This window comes from Bacillus rossius, chromosome 1 (assembly GCF_032445375.1).
Source record: "Bacillus rossius redtenbacheri isolate Brsri chromosome 1, Brsri_v3, whole genome shotgun sequence".
NCBI classification, from domain to species: Eukaryota; Metazoa; Arthropoda; class Insecta; order Phasmatodea; family Bacillidae; genus Bacillus; species Bacillus rossius.
Genome location: NC_086330.1, coordinates 164024725 through 164047320, shown reverse-complemented (window position 1 = coordinate 164047320; position 22596 = coordinate 164024725). Strand labels below are relative to the sequence as shown.

The 22596-nt window shown below is 34.9% G+C and overlaps 1 protein-coding gene across 1 annotated transcript in view; it reads right to left on the bottom strand.

Moving 5' to 3' along the window:
* LOC134527081 (WW domain-containing oxidoreductase) overlaps window positions 1–22596 on the bottom strand; it is a 38010-nt gene that overhangs the window by 14839 nt on the left and 575 nt on the right. The window contains exons 2-5 of the mRNA XM_063359426.1: window positions 22284–22348; window positions 10179–10415; window positions 5421–5616; window positions 1456–1635 (exon numbers count right to left, since the gene is read on the bottom strand). Of these exons, the coding sequence (XP_063215496.1) occupies window positions 1456–1635; window positions 5421–5616; window positions 10179–10415; window positions 22284–22348 (678 nt within the window). The remainder of the gene's footprint in view (window positions 1–1455; window positions 1636–5420; window positions 5617–10178; window positions 10416–22283; window positions 22349–22596) is intronic.

Genomic DNA, 22596 nt, shown 5'->3' with positions numbered 1-22596 from the left:
CCTTGGGCCGTGGCCGGCCGGTGGCATGAAACATGGCTCATTTTGCGTCATTTCTATTTACGTCGCGGTTTTCAGAAACGTAACCCCGACGTAAACCGAGGACTTACTGTATTACAAACTCAATTACAGCAATTTTCTACTTGAATCTGAAAATTTTACTTAAGTTTACATTTGATTAGTTTGCTTTTAAGTTGACTATAGGGTCAAAGATAAATGCAACAAGTAAACTTCTTTTGTGTAAACATGTGGTAGATTGATCGTAACTATAGATTTAAAGATTGTTTCAACTACCGTATTTACATTTTATCCACAACAAACAGTGCCTTTTTTTATATTGTCCATGGTTGCAAACCATTTTGTTTATTTCTTTCCAACATGTGTATGTGATATGAAACAAACAAATAGTTGCTTTTTACATGTTTAACAAGTTATATAGTCTGTAGTTTATAATGAGGATGCAATACAATCTGCTACAGTTTTTGCAATAGTAGTGAAATAACTTTATTTGTTGTATGTTTCAAATACTGAATAATATGCTTGTTTACAATTGTGCCTGTAAATGTTCTTATGCAACCATTGATAGTTTAGTTTGATTTGCTGAAAATAATGCATTTTAGATTGTGTGCATGATTTGACTTAGGTTCAAGTGCAGTGCTTTCTTTGAAAATAGTCTAAGAACAATTTTGGCAAGTGTACATGTATACTACCGCAGCCAACCTTTATTCTGAAAAATTAAGCACCTGCCCAGCTATAAGACTTAACTGACCCGATTTTTCAATATTAACCCACAGTAATTATTACAACCTCTACATAATAAACTAAAATTTACTATAAGAAAATGTGACCAAGACCTATTTCATATCTTTATTATTCATCCACTTGAAGATCTAATTCATATCTTTATTACGTACACAAGTGAATTATATTATTTACTAAATGTACTTTGTATTTTATTTTAAGTAGACAGACAACTGTGTAAACTTTAATCTATGAAGGAATGCATATGTATATTGTGTAATTATTTCCGTATTTTACATCTGTGTGGAATGCAAGTAACAAAATAAATAAATAATTCTGCAAATTACAAAATCTGAATTCAGACATAAGTAAATTTTTTTGTTACTACTGTTATATTATTACATGCCAAAATGTTTTGAATATACACTGCCATTCTTACAAATTAAAAAAAAAAAAATCAAGATACAGCATTGTGCATTTCAAAAACTCTGGTGTTCAAATAAAAAATATTAAACAACAGTTACTCAGACAAAAATAGTTGAGAATAAAAAATACAATTTTTTTTTCTCATAAAAATTTACAAAATGATTAACTACTGTCAAAATGTTACCCACCATAAAAAACAAATTTTGAAGAAAAAAAAAATTATATATATAAATAAATATAAATTATTTAAGCATGGTCTGCCTACCTCACATATTTATTTGCAACACCTACCTGTGAGATTCTGATGAAACCACCACAATGCGACACCCATCAACCAATACTGACTCGAGCAGGAGAGTTAGGTAAAAATGGCTCAAATGGTTAATTTGGAAGTGTGCTTCATAACCATCTTCAGTCAGAGAAAACCCAATTCCAAAAACACCAGCATTCAAAATCAACATATCAAGTTTCCTGTGTAAAAAAAAAAACATCAATTTTTATATAAAACTAGCGACCCTAAAACACCAGCATTCAAAATCAACATATCAAGTTTTCTGTGAGAAAAAAAATACATCCATTTTTATATAAACCTAGCGACCCTAAAATTGCTTTTAATTGTGAATGTAAAAGAAAAAAAAAATCTAATTTTGTTTTACCTAATTTGTATTAAAAAAATTATACAAAATTGAAAAAAAAAATAAATAAATAAATAAAAAACAAAAAAAAATATTTCTGTTGATCTGATTGCTACCAAACTTCACAGGATCAACCGATGGGCTTATCTGAAGATTGCCTGGAAATTTCATCAAAATTGGTCTAGCCATTTTGGAGTCCATAAGGAACATACATACACACATAGATTTTTATATGTACATATTTGATGTCTACCAAAATTAATCACCGAAAAAAAGTTTCGCATTGTGTTGAAAAGCTTGAAATTTTTCACATAGAACATACAGGAGTTTACAAACGGTACAGTAATAAATATTGTCATGGTCTGAAAATTTCATTAATTTTTTTTTCTTAAATTTATTTTACTTTTGTATCTCGTTAGGTAAACGTGTTGGTGTACGTGCGCGTTTCCAGGCTCGGCCGGTTGATTTCGACACACGGGTAGTGGAATATAGGTTGCTGCGATGGTAGTTTGCAGGCACCGCGGGTTTTTGCGAGGCTGCGTGGTTTGATGATTCTCGCGGGTCACTGGCCAGGGCCCGCCGAGAGGTTGCAACACGCCGTTCCAGAAAAACCCGCTGTGTAACGTCGGTTTTGTTTGCGTCTGTCATTTTCGGCTTCGTGTACTCGTTTCGAGGACTCTGTCCTGATTAGTGTTGCCATCTTGCATCCGAGTTTGGAAACGTGAGCAGAAACAATCGAGCAGCGCGAGAGGGGGAAGGGGAGGCTCGCTCGCACCTGCGCAGAAGGAACTGTCGACTTCGCTTGTTTTGTTTTTCCTTGCGGGAAGGAGGGACAGCCATTTTCCCCGTGGCTAAGTTTTTCCCGGTGTTCGTGTTTTTTCGGGGTGACCTCGTTCGGGAGGTAAAACCCTCGTCCAGGGAGTGACCGGGGCTTTTTTCGCCTTCGAGACCTCGCTGGACGGGTGATCCAAGACAGTACGGGGCCGAATCGCTGAGACGAAGTGAGGGTAAGTGATTGGCAGTGATGGATAGTGAGACGGAGCTTCGGGCTGGACGATCTTCGTCCAGTACTTAATATTTTAAGAAATAATGTAGTATTATTCCATCCCTATTATTTTTTTTTTGGAAAAATTGACGTCTGGTTATAAGCATGCATGTAGTGGTAACTGGGAAGTAGACTATTCCTCAGCGGAGCTGCGGCGACGAGAGAACGGCCATGTTGTTGTAATGATAATTATTTGCCGGCCGACATCACTTTAATGTGTATTTAATGTATTTATTTATTCGTGAATCTATTTGTTAATTTATTTGTTATTAATTTATTTGTTAAACATTTTCCTGAGTTTGTTCATTCTGTTTCCAGTATTTGGCCTAGTAAATAAAATCTGTGCTTGAATGAATTAATAATGTTTCTTTTCAGTGCATAAATCATACCCTACACTCCCTGTATGGGGAGAAGACTTGGTCTCGGGTACAGCGACTCTACCACCCTATTTAACCCCCAATGTTATAGGTTATTTATTGTTTTGTGTATAGGTGTACGCGGGATGTCTGGCTGAGCTACGCCACAATATAAGCAGTTGTGGAACAATTAAAACAAAATACTTTCACTGCTTGAGCTCTGGTTTTAACCCCTCTCCCATTACCTCTGCCTCCTTCATTTACACGCACGCACGCACGCACGCACACACGCGCGCACACACGCACGCACGCGCACACACGCACGCACGCGCACACACGCACGCGCACACACGCACGCACACGCACACACGCACGCGCACACACGCACGCACGCACGCGCACCCACGCACGCGCCCGCGCACCCACCCATGCGCCCGCGCACCCACCCACGTGCCCGCGCGCGCACGCGCGCCCGCACGTGCGCTCACACGCACGCTCACACGCACACGCGCGCATTCGTGCGCTCACACGCACACACACGCACACACACACACACACACACACACACACAGGAGGAGTAATATGCCTGAAAGCGAAATCTTTATTTGAAATATTTGTTTCAAAGCAAAGTGACAGTTCCACATTGCTTGATACTGGAATGTGTTCACACAAATATCTAATAAAATTTCCCTGACTTTACATATTTTCCTGACTTATATTTTTTTGAAACATAAAGTCCAGCCTCCACCATTCCCATACGTGGCCTAGTAAAAAAGAGAACCTTGATAAACTATTTTATAGTGTGCATGAGCGAAAATATGTAGGATTTTGAGAGAGGGCCCGCTGGATAATGTTTATCATTCCCATTTCACAATTTTGCAAGTGCAAGTGGGCCCCCTCAGAGAGGGGTTTTTTGATTACAGGGTGTTCTAGCCCCCCGGGATCTACGCCCCTCACAGTGTGTACGACTATGCATTAAAACACCATCTGAAAATAAATAATTTCTTTCTAGGTCTGGATGATGGCAGACTGGATAAAGATATTTTCCCCCCCAAATTACATCACTGGGGAATTTCCCATGACTTTTCCATGATTTAAAGTAAATTTCCTGACTTTGCTGACAAAATCCAATTTCCCTGAATTTTCAGAGAGTAGACATCCTGCAATTAGCATAAAACTGACTAAGACCAGGGCAATTAAATTCAGACATGTGGCAGGACACCGAAAAGTGTTCTTCAGAAAGGCTTCAAAAGTGTTAATTCAAACGAGAAAAAACTAATTGCACAAAGAGTTCTTTTCATGTAGTTGATGGATGGACACGTCTCAAAAACTACTGGGTTTTAATTACACCTAGACTTTTTTGTGTGCAGTGAAACATACATAAGTCTAATGCCAACGAGAGTGTGTTAGTTCCTTTACTTGATCACCCTTTTACCAAAGAACATGTCCTTCCCAACCCACCCTCAGCCTCATTCAAGCCCTAGGGAAAGAGACTACCACACCTTCACACCCTTTACGCCCAACCAGGTTGGTGCAACATCATCACTTAAGTCTAATTGACATTAGAGGATTACATGGGAGCTACTTTGTAGCTGAAAAAATGTAAAACACAAAATACTTAAGTTTTAAGTTTTGCTAGCTGTAAGTAATTTTACCAGCTTGTCTGATAGTTCCCAGAACCAAGTACATGTGTTTAACGTACATATGAAGTAAATTTTTACTTAAAATTGTATTTCTCTCTTCTAACCAACAGAGCTTGCTGCACAAGAATTTATAGTATCGTCAAATGCCCCTTCCTGAACAGTAAGCTGACCGACTGAGAAGTAAGTAGTCAAATCAACTCAGTCATTTTGGTATTTTGGACAGAGATCTTCAGAACCCTAAAAAAATGAAAACCTAATGCTTATATCACTATTTGGCATAGAAAATGTGTGTACCAAACATACATTATTCACATAACATTACTGCAGTGTTTCCTCTACATTCTCAAACTCCTTTCTGGTTGTTAACAGTTTCCAAAAATAACTTTTATAACTTTTACTGTGGCCGGAAACAATATTAACTGTGAAAGTGCATTTTATAGGAAATCTGTAGTTTATAGGTTTCAGAATAATCAATTACTATGCCCTTCACTAAATACAAAAAAATTTAACTAACATAAAAATGATTTAAGTCGGGTTATAATTTTTCATTAGAGAGCTAGCTTTTCATTAAACTTACTTGTAATGAAGTTTGAAATTTGTTGCAAACGTTTTCACACTGTGAAGTGACGCCAAATCTAACTCCATCACTTCGCACGTCACATTAGGGCGTTCACATTTTATTTTGTCTATTGCTGCAGAGGCCTTGGTAACGTCTCGGCAGGCAAAGATCACAGTGCAGCCATGAAATGCAAGTGATCGAGCAGTCTCAAAACCTACACACAGAAATAAACTAATGTTTCATGGGTTATACCTACACCACACATTAAAATCAATAATGTTCATGTTTGAAAAGAAAACCATAATTATAATAGAATTTTGAAAAGAACACAAACTAATAAGTCTACAAATACCTGGTGAACCTATTTCTAGAGACAAGATTTTACTGTTTTATTTTTACGCCAATTTTGTTCTCAAAACAGATTTCTGTATTATGGTTTTTGACGTGACGTCTAATAAATCGATGAACGCGGGCTGCACGCACGAAAAAGTATCCCGTTACGCACATTGACCCGTTACGCTGTGTCCCGTAATGCTCATTGTGCACTTGCGCTGCATCTATCTCTCTTCCACTCGATTGGAACAACCATCGATTTGACTTTTTCGAGGCACATTAAACTTGAAACACTCCCATTAGTTTCCTACTTTTTCTATCATCGTCATATCCTTAACAGAATAACACAGATTGTAAGAAGTTAAATAGCAAACATGTATAAAAGTTATAGTTAAAATAATCTCTTCGTTAAAGTAACAAACATATTTTAATTAATGAGTGCAAATAAAAGTAAATTTATCAATTAAATTGTAGATTTCATTTCACTCCTTCCTTGTATCCATACAAAATAGTGATAATTCAATAAACATGATTCAATTTTATTCATAAAAGTATGCAATCATTTCATCAATGTTTTATTATGACGTTGTCACATTAAACTATCGTCCGTAAACAGACTTTACAGACAACAAATTTTTATATTTTTATGAACTTTGTTTATTAAAATCTGACACTTAAATGTTTTAAAATGTTAAATTACAATATAATGATTTGTAATACTATAACTATAACTATTGTATAACTAGTTGGAATAATAAAAATAAATATTAAAGTATTTGTGTATTTGGAAAAAATACCAAGGTCATAATGTAAAAATGAGTTACTATAGTTGCGCCGTTGTAGGAGCGGGCTTGGCTCCGCCTGCAACAGTGAACGAGAGAGACAGAGAGACGCGTGCAAGACGACCCGCTGGCTGGCCGCCACGTCTAGCAGTAACGCTCCATGCAGTGTCGAGGGCGTACGGCCAGTTGCTGTGTGCTGACACACAAGGATGGAAGGTGGTAGAAAACGGCGCGTTTTGCGGTCGCAAAGCAGAGAGGTGGTAACTTGAGTGCGCGAGTATTTCGAGCGTGAGAAAGCAAACAATGGGCCGTTGTTAACTGTTTCGCAAGCAGTAAACGAACATCATAAGCAGTTGGAATTGCAAAGACAATTGTTATAAGGATCTGCAACGAGAAAGATTATGCCGATACTCAAAACCAAAGACTGTCGACGCCAGGGAAACATCGTAATAGACGCAAGCCTGTGACCAGCATTGACAACTTCGATCAAGATGCTATTCGACGGCACATATATCAGTACTACACACGTGGAGAGATACCAACCGTAACGAAACTACTTGCATCGATGGCTGAGGCAGGTTTATTTTCTGGAGGCAAGACATCATTAAAGATAATAATTAATAATACATTCGTTGGGGTTCAAGTACAAGAAATACAACGGAACTAAGATATTAATGGAAAAAACAGACGTAATTGCATTGCGGTGCAGGTTTATGCGGGCAATGTCAAACTTTGATTTTGATAAAGTGATATTCATCGACGAAACGTGGGTAAAGATATGGACTGATGACTCGTCATCTGCACTGCTGCGACAACCGACAGGCAAGGGTAGTAGTGTTATAGTGTCTCATGCAGGTTCCGTTCATGGATTCGTTAATGGTGCACTGTGGGCGTTCCAGTCAAAGAAAACAGGGGACTATCACGAAGAGCTGGATTCCGCCGGTTTCATGTCGTGGTTTAAAGGCAAACTGTTACCAAATATACCCGCCATGTCTATAATTATCATGGACAACGCCTCCTATCATTTGGTCCAGGTTGATAAAGCTCCAACAACATGCAACAGAAAAGATGACATTATCCAGTGGCTACATCGCCACAATGTTACCTGTACCAGTGATTTGAAGAAAGCTGAGCTACTAGAATTAGTGAAACATCACAAACCGCAACACACTGTTTACAAAGTAGATGAAGTGGCTCGCATTGCGGGGCACCGAGTCATCAGGTTGCCACCATACCACCCTGTTTACAATGCCATAGAACTTATCTGGGCTCACGTCAAAGGGCTCGTTGCAAGACGTAATACATTGCCGCCATTTTCCCAGGCAAAAGTATTAAAACTGCTACAAGAAGCTGTTCATGAAAATACTCCGGACAAGTGGCGTAAAGCTGTCGAACACACCCAACAGACTATTCTTCACGACTGGGAGCAAGAAGGAGCGAGGGACATTGCTGTCGAGGCAATTATTGTGAACCTCGGGCAGCAAGACGGCAGTAGCGAAAGCGAAAGTGACGTCAGTTCTGTTGACGAATCTCCTACAGCTGGTACCAGTTCGCAGTACGACGATCTTGGAGTGTCGTCACTGTGTGACTGGTTGTTCACTATGAGCACGAATTGATGCGGTTATGCATATGTATTATTATAACAATGCAGGACAACAATTTTCATTGTTACTTTTTCTTTTACATGTAATCTGCAAATTTGTTGGTACATATAAGTTGCCACCAACGCGTATAAATGGCCAGGATATTATAAATCAATACAAATTTGTTTTTTTTTGAGAACAAACATTTAACTTGGTAGGTCATAATGTGTGTCAAGCAATTATTTAATACACAATATAAATATTATTTGTCAATAAACTACGGAAACGCCTTACTTGTTTTGGTATTAGTGGTGAATAGTGGTTTATGATGAACGTTATGCAGGCTAAGGCGCGTTCTACAATCACACGTATACGGAAACGGATCATATTCCTGGAAACGCAACAAACTCTGATTTCTTTAAACTATACCCCAGACGGGAGTGGGCAACGTTCGCGGAAATGAAGGCTAACCTCGGCAATGTTGAACTATTACGTGTCGGTCAATACGTTCGTTATATTACCAGCTGCGTGTTCGTGTCCGCATCCGTGAATGTGATTGTAGTACGTGCCCGAGAACAGTGGCGGCTCAGGGTGTGACGTCATGTCGGGGTGGCACAAAGACGTGGCAACGCTGCCTGTTGTGCCCAACGACTACCTGGACTGCCTCCCACCCCTCTTGACCTCGCCGACCAATCTTTACACTTCTTCGCGCGAAGTGCGTCATCGTTGGCAGGTCTCGCAGGGAGTGGCCAAGTACTTTCCTACAACGGCGCGACTATAGTAACAGTTGTAAGATAAAAAAAAGTAATAAATTTTGCAATCTCTCATATACATTTTGGTATAAACGTCATGGTGAATAAATTATATTCTTTGAATTTAAAATAATATAGGTTTTTTTTTTTAAATTGAGTATGTGAGTTAATGTTTTGATTAAAAATCCTGATTTATTTCATGAAATTAGTTTCATTTTGGTGCTTAACGGTGTAATAACTTGCACTTCGGTGTTATATGGTGTATTGACATGCTTTTCGGTGTTATTTCGGTTTTATCATAATTTACCACATATTTTTGTCCTTAAAAATTTCAGAATTTTTTCAGTACCTTTAAATAAAATTTTCCTATATGTTTTTTTTTTATCAAAGTGTAATTTTAATATATACATAACCAAAACTGAACATTAGCTATTATATACAAAAATTTTATACAATTTGCAGGAACTTATCAATTATTTCATTAGAAAGCTTAAACCTTTTCAGAGATAATCTCCAAACTGTTTAAGTGGACAGTCTCAAACTATTTATATTTAACGTACAACAAAAAAAGAGGTGAGCCATCAGAAAACCATAATGCGAGTTAGTAAAAGGATGCTGGGAATGAAAGTTTATTGACTTCTAGCATCATTGCTGTTTATTTAGCTTGACTTTTTTTTACCACTTTCGTGGCAAGTCCAGTTTCCTTACTTTTATGTGATTTTCGTGACCTGTAGGCATGCTGAAATAATGTTAACATTACAATACCAGATCAGTTGCAACTGCAGAATTATCTCAATGTAAAATTAATACAACAAAAAGGCAAAATCATTAGAGATCTAGCATACGAGAGGCCAATAGCTTGATACCATCCCAGCATTTGTCTGGAGTTATTAAGTGTTAGCCGAATTCATGGTTAGACTGGATTCAAACCCTGATTCTCTGAAATACAAATCCTCCAACTACTGTTCCACCTGACTTCATACTATTATTTAAAAGAATTCTAAGCCTTTTTATGCCCTTCTCACATGGCGTTTAAAGCACTACACTTTTACAAATAATACAAAATTATTTAAAATGGAATGCTTTGAGTATAACTGTGTAACTAAAAACAAAAATGTACAGTTAATACTTATATGATTACTGATAATGTAATATAGCATGAAGAAACTACATTGATATACAATTTGTTGGAGATGTTATGGAATATTCTAAAAAAAATTATTTACTTGCGAACAATTATTGCTATAACAGATTAACTCTGAAAAAAAAAAGTTCATGTGTTATTAAAAATTAGGCATATTTATCAACAGTTTAAGTGTACACTACCTATGCCTGTGTTTGCGCCCGTGATGATGGCGGTTTTCCCCCCGAGATCTCGGCCGTGCAGAATCTGGAGCGCCGTCGTCGAGGCATCGAACCGCTGTCGGAAGTCGTGGGGGTGCTCCTTCTCCTCTGTGGCGAACGCAAGCCTGGGGTCGGTGTACGTGGTGCGCCGGTTCGTGTGGTCGACGTAGAATATCTTCCCATCTTCGGACACGCACTTCTCCCACCCAAAGGGCAACTCTATCACACAAGGTCATTGGAAGTCATTATTAGGAATACTGTTTTGTGTTTATTCTTATGTACGTGTTCACAACATATATAGTGGGATTCAGTCTAGCCTGCTTGCAATAAGTACGGGTAAAAATGTTATTCACTAATTTGATTTTTAATAAGTTTAGGTGATTTTGTCTTGGGTACCAATTATATACTTAAGTTTTGGTGTGAGTTGACATAAATTATACAGCTGTGGAGTGAAAAAAAAAAAAAAAAAAAAACCTGCAGAAAAAACAAACTTACATAAATGACCATATGACTAATAGAAGTTAACATAATTTATAAAAAATATTAATTTACTAAACTACATTTTTAAAGTTTTTTAATGAACACAAATAAAATTTCCACAATTATGTTTTCGGTAAATATGTAGAGTCGCGGTATATGCGAAAAAAAAAGCTAAAATTCCGAAAATACTTTTATTCTATGCTCTTTCACTTCCTCTTTTCAAATCAACCGGCGGAGATAAGAAATTCCAAATACTTTAGGAGATATCAAATTTTTTAATTTTCATCACAATACCTGGGTATTCATGCGGCGATCACAATTGTTTCTGGTTTACGAGTATCTATTATGTTTCTTATTGGACCATTTTGTCACGTGACAGTTCCGTGATTGGCCAGTATTCAAATGAACCAATACGTAATTATTTACTTATTTATTAATGTTCCGTCGGAGGTATCGCGACGTAGGTAAACGACTACATCATTTCATTCTAATGGCAAAGGAAATGTACCCGCCTCCAACTTAGGTGGGTTTTTAACGTTTCTAATTTTAAAGTCTTATTTTTTATTTGGATATTGTTGCACAAGTAATAAGTAACAAGTAACAAAAAAATTTTACGTGAGTTGTTAATGTTCATCATTTGTCCGGGTTTGTTAGGTCAGGTCAGTTAAATTATAAATACTTTAAAATAAAGAACCATTGAAATTAATTCACATTATTTTTTATGTCCGCTTAGTTTGAAAGTATTAATAATGTAACTGACCTGACCTAATCGACCATTTTATTTATTACGCATTCACGAACACACGGCAAAATAACAAAAATATTGACGGTCTAATGGTTGTACAGGTGTTGTATTGCAAACTTAAAAAATTCAATATCTCCTAAAGTATTTGGAATTTCTTATCTCCGCCGGTTTTAATGTAAAAAAGAAGTGAAAGAGCATATCATAAAAGTAATTTCGGATTTTTAGAATTTTTTTCCCGCAAATACAGCTACTCTACATGTTCAAAATTAAAAAATTCGATATCTCCTAAAGTATTTGGAATTTATTATCTCCGCCGGTTGATTAGAAAAGAGGAAGTGAAAGAGCATAGAATAAAAGTATTTTCGGATTTTTAGCATTTTTTTCGCATATACCGTTACTCTACATATTTACCATGTTTTCTCTTAATTCACATATTGCAGCAATACACACTCCATTTACTTAGATTCAACAGTTTTTTCCAATAGTAAGGATAATTGAAAGCTGAGCGAAAGTTCCTAGGTTCAGTCCAGTCGATACGTCAGGATTCAGTACTGGATGGTCTATTGCCCCATTACTTGATACAGAAATTTTTCACATTCATTAAGTTGCAAGTTAGAAGGTAAATATTTACTTGGGCGGTATTTCCGAAAAAAAAATGTTAAAAATCCGAAAATACCTTTATATTATGCTCTTCAACTTCCTCTTTTCATTAAAAGTGGCGGAGGTAAGAAATTCCAAATACTTTAGGAGATATCGAATTTTTAAATTTCATCATATGTAGTTGAGCGGTATTTGCGAAAAGAAATGTTAAAAATCCGAAAATACCTTTATCATATGCTCTTCAACTTCCTCTTTTCATTAAAAGCGGCGGAGATAAGAAATTCCAAATACTTTAGGAGATATCGAATTTTTTAATTTTGCAATACAAGACCTGTGGAACCATTCGAGCGGCGCCATTTTTATTTTGCCGTGTGTTCGTGAATACGTGAATCGTGAATGCGCAATTAATAAAATGGTTGATTAGGTCAGGTCAGTTACATTATTAATACTTTCAAACTAAGCCGACATTAAAAATTATTTTGTGAATTAATTTTAATGGCTGTTTAGTTTTAAAATATTTATAATGTAACTGACCTGACCAAACAAACCCGGACAGAGGGTGAACAGTAAACTAAAATGGTCGATTAGGTCAGGTCAGTTACATTATAAATACTTTCAAACTAAGGTGATATTAAAAATAATGTGAATTAATTTTAATTATTCTTTAGTTTTAAATTATTTATAATGTAACTGACCTTACCTAACAAACCCGTAACAAAGGATGTACAGTAACAACTCACGTAAATTTTTTTGTTACTTATTACTTGCGCAACAATATCAAAATAACAAATAAGACTTTAAAATTAGAAACGTTAAAAACTCACCTAAGTTGGAGGCGGTAATTAAACACAGTTTTAAACAATAATTGAACTAAATAATCACGTATTAGTTCATTTGAATTCTGGCCTATCACGAACAATCACGTGACATCATTATCCAATAAAAAAATAGATACTCGTACGTAAACAAGAAACAATGGTGCACGCACGCCACAGGAATGCGCTGGTTTTGTGCTGAAATTTAAAAATTTGATATCTCCTAAAGTATTTGGAATTTCTAATCTCCGCCGCTTTTAATGAAAAGAGGAATTTGAAGAGCATATAATAAAGGTATTTTCGGATTTTTAACCTTTTTTTTTCGCAAATACCGCTCAACTACATATGAAGAAATTTAAAAATTCAATATCTCCTAAAGTATTTGGAATTTCTAATCTACGCCGATTTTAATGAAAAGAGGAAGTTGAAGAGCATAAAATAAAGTTATTTTCGTATTTTTAACATTTTTTTTCGGAAATACCGCCCAAGTAATTATTTACCGTTAGAATGCAAACCTTCAACTCTCTCATGGTTGGACCACAGTTATTTAAACAAACCTCTCTACGACCATAAGCCAACAATGCACAGCTAGGAGAGAAGCAAGCGAATCAGATAGTGCCAATTAACAAGGTAAAAACTTTATTGCTAAGAAATCAAACAACGAGAAAGCAAAAATGGGTCGAGCACACCTGTGACTTAGAATTCTACCCTGAGGCCAGACGAATCCATGAAATTTCCGGGTCTCTGCCCCATCACCATCGTGGTGTTGAATGAGTTGGCAAACCATTGCAGTTTCAAGCAGCCAAGTAAGATTTGGTCGTGGTGGCCGCTGAACCATTACCATATTTATTAACGTAGTTGACTTCATCATGTTCATTTAGTGTTAATATTTACTTGGGCGGTATTTCCAAAAAAAAATGTTAAAAATCCGAAAATACCTTTATTTTATGCTCTTCAACTTCCTCTTTTCATTAAAAGTGGCGGAGGTAAGAAATTCCAAATACTTTAGGAGATATCGAATTTTTAAATTTCATCATATGTAGTTGAGCGGTATTTGCGAAAATAAATGTTAAAAATCCGAAAATACCTTTATTTAATGCTCTCCAACTTCCTCTTTTCATTAAAAGCGGCGGAGATAAGAAATTCCAAATACTTTAGGAGATATCGAATTTTTTAATTTTGCAATACAAGACCTGTGGAACCATTCGAGCGGCGCCATTTTTATTTTGCAGTGTGTTCGTGAATACGTCAATCGTGAATGCGTAATTAATAAAATGGTTGATTAGGTCAGGTCAGTTACATTATTAATACTTTCAAACTAAGCCAACATTAAAAATTATTTTGTGAATTAATTTTAATGGCTGTTTAGTTTTAAAATATTTATAATGTAACTGACCTGACCAAACAAACCCGGACAGAGGGTGAACAGTAAACTAAAATGGTCGATTAGGTCAGGTCAGTTACATTATAAATACTTTCAAACTAAGGTGATATTAAAAATAATGTGAATTAATTTTAATTATTCTTTAGTTTTAAATTATTTATAATGTAACTGACCTTACCTAACAAACCCGTAACAAAGGATGTACAGTAACAACTCACGTAAATTTTTTTGTTACTTATTACTTGCGCAACAATATCAAAATAACAAATAAGACTTTAAAATTAGAAACGTTAAAAACTCACCTAAGTTGGAGGCGGTAATTAAACACAGTTTTAAACAATAATTGAACTAAATAATCACGTATTAGTTCATTTGAATTCTGGCCTATCACGAACAATCACGTGACATCATTATCCAATAAAAAAATAGATACTCGTACGTAAACAAGAAACAATGGTGCACGCACGCCACAGGAATGCGCTGGTTTTGTGCTGAAATTTAAAAATTTGATATCTCCTAAAGTATTTGGAATTTCTAATCTCCGCCGCTTTTAATGAAAAGAGGAATTTGAAGAGCATATAATAAAGGTATTTTCGGATTTTTAACCTTTTTTTTTCGCAAATACCGCTCAACTACATATGAAGAAATTTAAAAATTCAATATCTCCTAAAGTATTTGGAATTTCTAATCTACGCCGATTTTAATGAAAAGAGGAAGTTGAAGAGCATAAAATAAAGTTATTTTCGTATTTTTAACATTTTTTTTCGGAAATACCGCCCAAGTAATTATTTACCGTTAGAATGCAAACCTTCAACTCTCTCATGGTTGGACCACAGTTATTTAAACAAACCTCTCTACGACCATAAGCCAACAATGCACAGCTAGGAGAGAAGCAAGCGAATCAGATAGTGCCAATTAACAAGGTAAAAACTTTATTGCTAAGAAATCAAACAACGAGAAAGCAAAAATGGGTCGAGCACACCTGTGACTTAGAATTCTACCCTGAGGCCAGACGAATCCATGAAATTTCCGGGTCTCTGCCCCATCACCATCGTGGTGTTGAATGAGTTGGCAAACCATTGCAGTTTCAAGCAGCCAAGTAAGATTTGGTCGTGGTGGCCGCTGAACCATTACCATATTTATTAACGTAGTTGACTTCATCATGTTCATTTAGTGTTAATATTTACTTGGGCGGTATTTCCAAAAAAAAATGTTAAAAATCCGAAAATACCTTTATTTTATGCTCTTCAACTTCCTCTTTTCATTAAAAGTGGCGGAGGTAAGAAATTCCAAATACTTTAGGAGATATCGAATTTTTAAATTTCATCATATGTAGTTGAGCGGTATTTGCGAAAATAAATGTTAAAAATCCGAAAATACCTTTATTTAATGCTCTCCAACTTCCTCTTTTCATTAAAAGCGGCGGAGATAAGAAATTCCAAATACTTTAGGAGATATCGAATTTTTTAATTTTGCAATACAAGACCTGTGGAACCATTCGAGCGGCGCCATTTTTATTTTGCAGTGTGTTCGTGAATACGTCAATCGTGAATGCGTAATTAATAAAATGGTTGATTAGGTCAGGTCAGTTACATTATTAATACTTTCAAACTAAGCCAACATTAAAAATTATTTTGTGAATTAATTTTAATGGCTGTTTAGTTTTAAAATATTTATAATGTAACTGACCTGACCAAACAAACCCGGACAGAGGGTGAACAGTAAACTAAAATGGTCGATTAGGTCAGGTCAGTTACATTATAAATACTTTCAAACTAAGGTGATATTAAAAATAATGTGAATTAATTTTAATTATTCTTTAGTTTTAAATTATTTATAATGTAACTGACCTTACCTAACAAACCCGTAACAAAGGATGTACAGTAACAACTCACGTAAATTTTTTTGTTACTTATTACTTGCGCAACAATATCAAAATAACAAATAAGACTTTAAAATTAGAAACGTTAAAAACTCACCTAAGTTGGAGGCGGTAATTAAACACAGTTTTAAACAATAATTGAACTAAATAATCACGTATTAGTTCATTTGAATTCTGGCCTATCACGAACAATCACGTGACATCATTATCCAATAAAAAAATAGATACTCGTACGTAAACAAGAAACAATGGTGCACGCACGCCACAGGAATGCGCTGGTTTTGTGCTGAAATTTAAAAATTTGATATCTCCTAAAGTATTTGGAATTTCTAATCTCCGCCGCTTTTAATGAAAAGAGGAATTTGAAGAGCATATAATAAAGGTATTTTCGGATTTTTAACCTTTTTTTTTCGCAAATACCGCTCAACTACATATGAAGAAATTTAAAAATTCAATATCTCCTAAAGTATTTGGAATTTCTAATCTACGCCGATTTTAATGAAAAGAGGAAGTTGAAGAGCATAAAATAAAGTTATTTTCGTATTTTTAACATTTTTTTTCGGAAATACCGCCCAAGTAATTATTTACCGTTAGAATGCAAACCTTCAACTCTCTCATGGTTGGACCACAGTTATTTAAACAAACCTCTCTACGACCATAAGCCAACAATGCACAGCTAGGAGAGAAGCAAGCGAATCAGATAGTGCCAATTAACAAGGTAAAAACTTTATTGCTAAGAAATCAAACAACGAGAAAGCAAAAATGGGTCGAGCACACCTGTGACTTAGAATTCTACCCTGAGGCCAGACGAATCCATGAAATTTCCGGGTCTCTGCCCCATCACCATCGTGGTGTTGAATGAGTTGGCAAACCATTGCAGTTTCAAGCAGCCAAGTAAGATTTGGTCGTGGTGGCCGCTGAACCATTACCATATTTATTAACGTAGTTGACTTCATCATGTTCATTTAGTGTTAATATTTACTTGGGCGGTATTTCCAAAAAAAAATGTTAAAAATCCGAAAATACCTTTATTTTATGCTCTTCAACTTCCTCTTTTCATTAAAAGTGGCGGAGGTAAGAAATTCCAAATACTTTAGGAGATATCGAATTTTTAAATTTCATCATATGTAGTTGAGCGGTATTTGCGAAAATAAATGTTAAAAATCCGAAAATACCTTTATTTAATGCTCTCCAACTTCCTCTTTTCATTAAAAGCGGCGGAGATAAGAAATTCCAAATACTTTAGGAGATATCGAATTTTTTAATTTTGCAATACAAGACCTGTGGAACCATTCGAGCGGCGCCATTTTTATTTTGCAGTGTGTTCGTGAATACGTCAATCGTGAATGCGTAATTAATAAAATGGTTGATTAGGTCAGGTCAGTTACATTATTAATACTTTCAAACTAAGCCAACATTAAAAATTATTTTGTGAATTAATTTTAATGGCTGTTTAGTTTTAAAATATTTATAATGTAACTGACCTGACCAAACAAACCCGGACAGAGGGTGAACAGTAAACTAAAATGGTCGATTAGGTCAGGTCAGTTACATTATAAATACTTTCAAACTAAGGTGATATTAAAAATAATGTGAATTAATTTTAATTATTCTTTAGTTTTAAATTATTTATAATGTAACTGACCTTACCTAACAAACCCGTAACAAAGGATGTACAGTAACAACTCACGTAAATTTTTTTGTTACTTATTACTTGCGCAACAATATCAAAATAACAAATAAGACTTTAAAATTAGAAACGTTAAAAACTCACCTAAGTTGGAGGCGGTAATTAAACACAGTTTTAAACAATAATTGAACTAAATAATCACGTATTAGTTCATTTGAATTCTGGCCTATCACGAACAATCACGTGACATCATTATCCAATAAAAAAATAGATACTCGTACGTAAACAAGAAACAATGGTGCACGCACGCCACAGGAATGCGCTGGTTTTGTGCTGAAATTTAAAAATTTGATATCTCCTAAAGTATTTGGAATTTCTAATCTCCGCCGCTTTTAATGAAAAGAGGAATTTGAAGAGCATATAATAAAGGTATTTTCGGATTTTTAACCTTTTTTTTTCGCAAATACCGCTCAACTACATATGAAGAAATTTAAAAATTCAATATCTCCTAAAGTATTTGGAATTTCTAATCTACGCCGATTTTAATGAAAAGAGGAAGTTGAAGAGCATAAAATAAAGTTATTTTCGTATTTTTAACATTTTTTTTCGGAAATACCGCCCAAGTAATTATTTACCGTTAGAATGCAAACCTTCAACTCTCTCATGGTTGGACCACAGTTATTTAAACAAACCTCTCTACGACCATAAGCCAACAATGCACAGCTAGGAGAGAAGCAAGCGAATCAGATAGTGCCAATTAACAAGGTAAAAACTTTATTGCTAAGAAATCAAACAACGAGAAAGCAAAAATGGGTCGAGCACACCTGTGACTTAGAATTCTACCCTGAGGCCAGACGAATCCATGAAATTTCCGGGTCTCTGCCCCATCACCATCGTGGTGTTGAATGAGTTGGCAAACCATTGCAGTTTCAAGCAGCCAAGTAAGATTTGGTCGTGGTGGCCGCTGAACCATTACCATATTTATTAACGTAGTTGACTTCATCATGTTCATTTAGTGTTAATATTTACTTGGGCGGTATTTCCAAAAAAAAATGTTAAAAATCCGAAAATACCTTTATTTTATGCTCTTCAACTTCCTCTTTTCATTAAAAGTGGCGGAGGTAAGAAATTCCAAATACTTTAGGAGATATCGAATTTTTAAATTTCATCATATGTAGTTGAGCGGTATTTGCGAAAATAAATGTTAAAAATCCGAAAATACCTTTATTTAATGCTCTCCAACTTCCTCTTTTCATTAAAAGCGGCGGAGATAAGAAATTCCAAATACTTTAGGAGATATCGAATTTTTTAATTTTGCAATACAAGACCTGTGGAACCATTCGAGCGGCGCCATTTTTATTTTGCAGTGTGTTCGTGAATACGTCAATCGTGAATGCGTAATTAATAAAATGGTTGATTAGGTCAGGTCAGTTACATTATTAATACTTTCAAACTAAGCCAACATTAAAAATTATTTTGTGAATTAATTTTAATGGCTGTTTAGTTTTAAAATATTTATAATGTAACTGACCTGACCAAACAAACCCGGACAGAGGGTGAACAGTAAACTAAAATGGTCGATTAGGTCAGGTCAGTTACATTATAAATACTTTCAAACTAAGGTGATATTAAAAATAATGTGAATTAATTTTAATTATTCTTTAGTTTTAAATTATTTATAATGTAACTGACCTTACCTAACAAACCCGTAACAAAGGATGTACAGTAACAACTCACGTAAATTTTTTTGTTACTTATTACTTGCGCAACAATATCAAAATAACAAATAAGACTTTAAAATTAGAAACGTTAAAAACTCACCTAAGTTGGAGGCGGTAATTAAACACAGTTTTAAACAATAATTGAACTAAATAATCACGTATTAGTTCATTTGAATTCTGGCCTATCACGAACAATCACGTGACATCATTATCCAATAAAAAAATAGATACTCGTACGTAAACAAGAAACAATGGTGCACGCACGCCACAGGAATGCGCTGGTTTTGTGCTGAAATTTAAAAATTTGATATCTCCTAAAGTATTTGGAATTTCTAATCTCCGCCGCTTTTAATGAAAAGAGGAATTTGAAGAGCATATAATAAAGGTATTTTCGGATTTTTAACCTTTTTTTTTCGCAAATACCGCTCAACTACATATGAAGAAATTTAAAAATTCAATATCTCCTAAAGTATTTGGAATTTCTAATCTACGCCGATTTTAATGAAAAGAGGAAGTTGAAGAGCATAAAATAAAGTTATTTTCGTATTTTTAACATTTTTTTTCGGAAATACCGCCCAAGTAATTATTTACCGTTAGAATGCAAACCTTCAACTCTCTCATGGTTGGACCACAGTTATTTAAACAAACCTCTCTACGACCATAAGCCAACAATGCACAGCTAGGAGAGAAGCAAGCGAATCAGATAGTGCCAATTAACAAGGTAAAAACTTTATTGCTAAGAAATCAAACAACGAGAAAGCAAAAATGGGTCGAGCACACCTGTGACTTAGAATTCTACCCTGAGGCCAGACGAATCCATGAAATTTCCGGGTCTCTGCCCCATCACCATCGTGGTGTTGAATGAGTTGGCAAACCATTGCAGTTTCAAGCAGCCAAGTAAGATTTGGTCGTGGTGGCCGCTGAACCATTACCATATTTATTAACGTAGTTGACTTCATCATGTTCATTTAGTGTTAATATTTACTTGGGCGGTATTTCCAAAAAAAAATGTTAAAAATCCGAAAATACCTTTATTTTATGCTCTTCAACTTCCTCTTTTCATTAAAAGTGGCGGAGGTAAGAAATTCCAAATACTTTAGGAGATATCGAATTTTTAAATTTCATCATATGTAGTTGAGCGGTATTTGCGAAAATAAATGTTAAAAATCCGAAAATACCTTTATTTAATGCTCTCCAACTTCCTCTTTTCATTAAAAGCGGCGGAGATAAGAAATTCCAAATACTTTAGGAGATATCGAATTTTTTAATTTTGCAATACAAGACCTGTGGAACCATTCGAGCGGCGCCATTTTTATTTTGCAGTGTGTTCGTGAATACGTCAATCGTGAATGCGTAATTAATAAAATGGTTGATTAGGTCAGGTCAGTTACATTATTAATACTTTCAAACTAAGCCAACATTAAAAATTATTTTGTGAATTAATTTTAATGGCTGTTTAGTTTTAAAATATTTATAATGTAACTGACCTGACCAAACAAACCCGGACAGAGGGTGAACAGTAAACTAAAATGGTCGATTAGGTCAGGTCAGTTACATTATAAATACTTTCAAACTAAGGTGATATTAAAAATAATGTGAATTAATTTTAATTATTCTTTAGTTTTAAATTATTTATAATGTAACTGACCTTACCTAACAAACCCGTAACAAAGGATGTACAGTAACAACTCACGTAAATTTTTTTGTTACTTATTACTTGCGCAACAATATCAAAATAACAAATAAGACTTTAAAATTAGAAACGTTAAAAACTCACCTAAGTTGGAGGCGGTAATTAAACACAGTTTTAAACAATAATTGAACTAAATAATCACGTATTAGTTCATTTGAATTCTGGCCTATCACGAACAATCACGTGACATCATTATCCAATAAAAAAATAGATACTCGTACGTAAACAAGAAACAATTGTGCACGCACGCCACAGGAATGCGCTGGTTTTGTGCTGAAATTTAAAAATTTGATATCTCCTAAAGTATTTGGAATTTCTAATCTCCGCCGCTTTTAATGAAAAGAGGAATTTGAAGAGCATATAATAAAGGTATTTTCGGATTTTTAACCTTTTTTTTTCGCAAATACCGCTCAACTACATATGAAGAAATTTAAAAATTCAATATCTCCTAAAGTATTTGGAATTTCTAATCTACGCCGATTTTAATGAAAAGAGGAAGTTGAAGAGCATAAAATAAAGTTATTTTCGTATTTTTAACATTTTTTTTCGGAAATACCGCCCAAGTAATTATTTACCGTTAGAATGCAAACCTTCAACTCTCTCATGGTTGGACCACAGTTATTTAAACAAACCTCTCTACGACCATAAGCCAACAATGCACAGCTAGGAGAGAAGCAAGCGAATCAGATAGTGCCAATTAACAAGGTAAAAACTTTATTGCTAAGAAATGAGGAATTTGAAGAGCATATAATAAAGGTATTTTCGGATTTTTAACATTTTTTTTTCTCAAATACTGCTCAACTACATATGAAGAAATTTAAAAATTTGATATCTCCTAAAGTATTTGGAATTTCTAATCTCCGTCGATTTTAATGAAAAGAGGAAGTTGAAGAGCATAAACTAAAGGTATTTTCGGATTTTTAACATTTTTTTTCGGAAATACCGCCCAAGTAAATATTTACCCATTTAGTAACATGTAGAAATAATGACCGAGTTCTTGCTTACCCAGGGAAATAATATGCTCTTATGTGAAACACTAATTAAAAAATATGTTTTAAGTTGGAAAAATAGTAAGTGGGTACATCCCAAAAATAGGTACATTTAGAGGTATGTACACACACACACACACACACATACCTCCAGAAACAATTTTCTTCTTTCCAGTGCGTGGATGTGTCCACTGAGTGCCCTTGGTAGCATGACTGCAACATAAAATATAAAATGTTACTCAGCAACTTAAAAACCATAAAAATTGATAATGTGTGGTATTGTAAAACAAAAAAAAACACATGCTATTTGTCACTAACCATAATACAAATCATGTACTTATATATATATATATATAATATTGTGCAACCACGTCGTTCATAAAGTAATAGTTTTGGTAAATATTAAATTTCCAACCAAAACTGCGTCAAAACTGTAGAGTCGCGGCTTCTGATAAATAAGG